This window comes from Ascidiella aspersa, chromosome 3 (genome assembly GCF_963924565.1).
Source record: "Ascidiella aspersa chromosome 3, kaAscAspe10.2, whole genome shotgun sequence".
NCBI classification, from domain to species: Eukaryota; Metazoa; Chordata; class Ascidiacea; order Phlebobranchia; family Ascidiidae; genus Ascidiella; species Ascidiella aspersa.
The window spans coordinates 32,046,779-32,052,016 of NC_139449.1; the positions used below are offsets into that span (position 1 = coordinate 32,046,779).

Here is a 5,238-nt window from a genome sequence, read left to right on the forward strand (position 1 = left end):
CTTTTTTAAGAAATTAGTTTCGCAAGACGACTGAACACGTTAGTTAAAGAAAGAAAATGGGATGTAAAATCGTTTAACGATGCATAGCAAGCGGATGGAAATTTAAACATTAGTCAAAAAGAGGCACTGTCAATAAAATATTAGTCATGTGATGCCTACACGAAGCTAAATATTGTATATATATATAAAGGCAGTGATGTCAAATAAATGATGTAAATACTTCATAGTTTATATTAGGAACTTGACAAGCGAAAAGTAATTTATAGAGTAAAATAATAAGCGTGTATTTTAGGTCAGTGTTTCTTCAAAATAATAAGCGTTATTTTTAGGTCAGTGTTTTTTTTTTCAATCAGGCGGATGGGTGCACTCCAAGGTAAATAAATTTTTGCAGTGGTGAATAAGGGTGAACCGTCAGAGAAGGCATGATAGCTTGCGAAACAACTTAAGTTATTTTGTGCTGTTATAATATAGACGAGATAGTTTTATCATATCGTGAGACAAGGGTGAATAAAATCTTCAGATACAAGCTAGGGGTGAACAAAACTAAAAAAGTTTAAGAATCACTGTTTCTTCCTAGAAATTTCGTTGGGAACCCTGCTTTACAAAAGTCTTGTCAGTCATGAACGAATTTGTTAATTTTAATACTTTAAAATTTAAGTTATTTGTTTGATGGCAATAATGACTTGATTGGAATGGACTTGCAATTTTTTACAAATGACTTGACGTGTACACAAGCTATTTTGCAAATGGATTGACTGGGACTTACCGCATTTCGAAATAACATGTTTGAAACAGTACAGCCGAAAACCCTAATAGAAATTGCCGTGCCCGTTGTACAGCATCGTTAAACTTATAGTCACCGAACCTTAGGCTATGTTCCTGAACTATACCAAATGGTATAAAGGAAAATAATGGTGCCACGTATAAAATATGTTTTATCAATTGTAACTAACTAACGTTAAGATCTCAAAACCCACATAACAAGTGTAAATCAATATAACGAAAAGGCGGTGAAGTTTTTCTTTTAATTTTTTCTTTCGAGTTTCACAAAATATACAAAGTTTTCATTGCACAAATTTAGTAATATGTAACAACAATCAGCGTTAGATTGCAAACGAGGTGATGTAAACAAAGAAAAACCGACGGTGAAGTCAAAAGTGGATGTAGCACACAGAAAATAACACACGGAGGTAACATTTTTTGAAATAATTTTAAATTTGGGCATTTCTTTTCCGTATAAATGTTAGTCTGTGGGTTGAGGGCTTTCTATTCCATTTGTTCCTCTTACGCGCGACTCGTGAAAAGGCAAGCAATGTAATGAAATGTAGAAACTAAGTATAGGGCTATAGTTGGATTTGATTACAACATGTTTTATAGCGCGATGACGTTGCTTATTCAACAGCAGATGTTCCATTCATAGCGCAAAGCACGATATTCAATACGCTACGAATAGTCTCATGAAAGAAAGAACGGAAGTAAAAACAAAGTAAGCTGTGGGGAGACTGTGAAGGTTTAAATCGAATACATTTGTTTGTATTTTTTTGCTATCTATTTGAAACAGCCAAGATGTAAGTGTACATAGTATGGAGACACTATGCGGTTCTGTAATGTAGCTTGATAACGAATCTCAAATTTATATTAAAGTACACAGTTTGTTTTATGAAAATAAAGCGCTATTCTTCCGGTTTACTAATGTTGAAACCTGTCTTGCCACTAGGGATGCTCAAAGTAGAATATCGAATCCTTGGATTCGAATCCAGATGGGATTCGAATCCAATTCTGCCGTTTTTTTCGGGTAATTGGAACCGATATAATTTAATGTTTTACCGCGGATTGTTGCGTCTAATTGTACAAACGCGTGTGGTAAGTTGGCATGTCGCTGCGGCGACCAATTTACAGTGCTTGCTTTAAATGTAACCTCGTAGTGCAGTGTCAGCGTCTTTTCGGGCGACCAATTACCGCGTCTCGCGATAACGTTCGTCTAATAATTAAGTGTCAATCAAGCATTATTGGGCGAGCGGCTAACGTGTAATGTCTGGTGTGGAGTTCGCAATTTCCCTAAATGCGTTAAGTTGCAAAAGTAACATAGCGTTGCAAAACGTGCTGGCCGTCCACAAAATGCGCTATGGGGTTACTTAAGGTCAACTTAAGGCCAATATTCAGGGAAGTTATGCAGTTATGCACAGCGTAATTGTCAAGAATTCGTTATGTCAATAATAACTTTGTATTCTTTGCAGTACATCATTTGACTGCATAACAGATCATGTTAGTCAAAAAAGAAGCAATAGGACTAAACAATGCTTTCAAAATCAGGACCGAATTGCTTTCAGACTTCTGTGTGCAGTGTTGCATTTGCTCACTTTTGGCAAAAATATAAGTTTTGGACACAACCTGGACAGTTGACATATTACAGTTTACAGAAATGCTTCAGATGACAGTTGTTAAGAATGTTAAACATATGAGAGAGTTTTTTTTGTTATAATGTACACATGTTAGAAAATTGTTTGGGCGATTTATTGCTGTGATTGTAGGCCCTGTAGGGTAGATTAAGATTAATCCATTCCCCAAACAAAATCGAGGTTAAATAATTTAATAAAAATATACTAGGATTCGCTATTCTGGATTCGTTATTCTAGATTCGAAACCTATTATTCTAGAATACCTTGGGATTCTACTTTGAACATCCCTACTTGCCACCTTCAACAGCACATATCAAATTCAGCAAAAATAGACTCCAACGCAAGGCGAAATAACAGTACAACAAAACCAGAAGCAAAAAAAAAGAAAAAATTAAAAATTAACCGAATATTGCACCACAATTGGGGCATCGTCGTTGCTTCATCGCTAAACAACAAAGTAATCCAAGGGGAAAGAAAAGAATGGCGCAACAAACTCCCAGACAGGTGTAGTCATCCTCTAGAACACCGACCCTGAAACAAAAAAAAATTAAACAAATGTTAATTATAGTAAAATTAATGGGCATCCTATGACCTATACAGCACAATTTTTAGTAATTTTGCTGACCTGATTATCTATGTTTTTTATGCAAAATTGTTGGATAAATAGTTCAGAGCGAACAATTTGGTAAATATTTTGTACCACTCTTACTACTTAAAATTTAACTGGGGTTGATTCTGATTTTAAATTTATTTTGAGGAATTTTTTTTTTTTTCGGGTGGGGGAATTTAAACTGACAGAGGGGTGGAAAAAAGATTACCAAAGAAGAAAGGTTATAAAAACGAGCTGATCAGGCTACCTTCGAAAGGAGAGGGGGGGGGGAGGTTTTTTCCTGGGAGTGATTTAGGTTATAAAAGAGTTGACTAGGCTACCTCTTTTGCCTGTTTTAGCTTTACCTGCACGCTGGGCATCCTCCAACCACAACAATGGGTGCCGTTGTCTGTTGGATGACGGTTGTGTGTCCGTGGTGGTAACCACCAGCGCCATAGCCCTGGTTGGGGTTTAACAGTGGCTGCTTGTCACCTGTTTAAAAAGTAGTTTTTAATATGCAGTTTTATGTATTGTGTGATATGTAAAAATGTGACAGTTATTATTAGAAAAACACAAAGACAAAGGACATAACATTAATTAGGCAATGCTAAGTTTAATGACCAAATGTTGTGTAAACCATAATTAATATCTGCGAGTGTCGCAGTTTTTACTATTATTACTAAAATATTCATTTGTAACACAAAAGCAAAGCACAGGGGAGTGATTAAGCATTGCTACAAGTTTAAATACCAAATAGATTTAATTATAACAAAAGCTCTGTTTTAAATGTGTTTCGTTTTTTTTAAAAAAATATGAAAGACAGGATAAAAATCGTTTCACAGTACCTTGTCCTTGGTATTGCTGTTGATAGTGTGCAGGAGTGGAGTAGCCGGCTAAAATAAAAATAGACATATTTTATATTCTTACATTATTACAATTAGACTTTTAATGTTCTTTCTACAGTCTCAACACTCAGATTCACTTTGAGTTATGTACTTTTAGAATCAAACAAAATCACCAAAACTAGGAAGAGAACTGAATTAAAATTTTAGCTATTTTTGTTGATAATCGTATGACTTTTTTCTCAGACTAAACCTGCACACCCCAAAATGAAAATGCACCCGATTTTCCAATATATTATAGCATTAGGGTGCCTGTTTGATCTTAGTTGCACCCTGTCACCACAATTTTTTTGGCCATGCACCTGCAAGCTTATTATAAGTCCTACCATACTTTCCAGATGGAAACATTACAATATGAAACAGCTCTTATTGATTAGATTCACTGTATTTGCCGAATACAATCCATAAATTGCTGACACAACAGGAAATCAAAATCTAGTACTACAATAAAGTAATCACATTGACTTTAGAGCTTGATTTATGAAACACGCCTTTTTAGATGCCCTGGATTTTCCCTAGAGCGCTAAAACACTCTGGAATTAATCAAAATTTAACAAAAAAAATATTAAAATATTCATAATCTTATTTATAAATTATTCCTACCTTGTCCCTGCTGATAGAATCCCTGTGAAGCTTGGTATGTAGGAGGAGGCTGGGGGGCTCCTTGTCGGGGCGGAGGGGCAGACATTGCTTTACAAAAATCAGAATTTACATATGTGTTTTATAATAGGCTTAAATCTGCAAAAAAATAATAGTATCTGCAATGTGTGTTATAGTATGGGCCACTATTGGGTATAATTTGTTCAACAATTTTACACAAAAATCATAGGTAATACATGGTATACTAGTATGTGTCATTAAATAATGGTGCCTGAACTAAAAATTGTTTTAGAGCAAATAAAACACACACAGTTGAAATTTGAGAAAACCTAATTTTCTAGCTTATTATTTAATTGTCCTGGCTAGTCTTTTCTGGAAAAAAAATCTTGAAGAAATCTTGGGGAGCACAGACGAAAAAAAAGGGTGAATAAGTGCACCAAAGTTCATACATGCCCATGTACATCCCGCTTGTGTAACATTTTTCCGGTCAGTGGTGGGATTCAGCCTGTTCGCATCGGTTCTTAATTTTAAGAGATCAGCGAACCAGTTAACATTACTGGTTACTGTCACTGGAAGTTTGCATCTTATCTGATACACCGATTTTTGAGATCCAAATAGCTCATGTGTTTTTTTAATTGTCAAGTTCACGCTTAACAGTAGTCCCCCCTTGTGGTAATAATTATAATTGTAGAAATTTTCCTTTTGTGATTTTTGTCTGAAAATTGAACTGTTGCGTCATAACTACAAC

The 5,238-nt window shown here is 35.1% G+C and overlaps 1 protein-coding gene across 1 annotated transcript; it reads right to left on the reverse strand.

Moving 5' to 3' along the window:
• Positions 1–1,006: 1,006 nt before the first annotated feature.
• Positions 1,007–4,649, reverse strand: LOC146162503 (uncharacterized). Its single transcript, XM_083384611.1, has 5 exons — positions 4,494–4,649; positions 3,834–3,881; positions 3,354–3,480; positions 2,690–2,930; positions 1,007–1,706 (listed from the first exon to the last, which is right to left on the reverse strand). The coding sequence occupies exons 1-4, from the start codon at positions 4,576–4,578 to the stop codon at positions 2,798–2,800; spliced, it is 393 nt and encodes a 130-aa protein (XP_083240737.1). The 5' UTR covers positions 4,579–4,649; the 3' UTR covers positions 1,007–1,706; positions 2,690–2,797.
• Positions 4,650–5,238: the final 589 nt, after the last annotated feature.

Coding starts and splice junctions, on each gene's coding strand:
- LOC146162503 (XM_083384611.1), bottom strand. CDS start 4,578: ATGTCTGCCCCTCCGCCCCGACAAGGAGCCCCCCAGCCTCCTCCTACA. Junction 3,882..4,493: donor ATTCTATCAGCAGGGACAAG/GTAGGAATAATT, acceptor TTTTTATTTTAG/CCGGCTACTCCACTCCTGCA. Junction 2,931..3,353: donor GGAGGATGCCCAGCGTGCAG/GTAAAGCTAAAA, acceptor TTTTTGTTTCAG/GGTCGGTGTTCTAGAGGATG.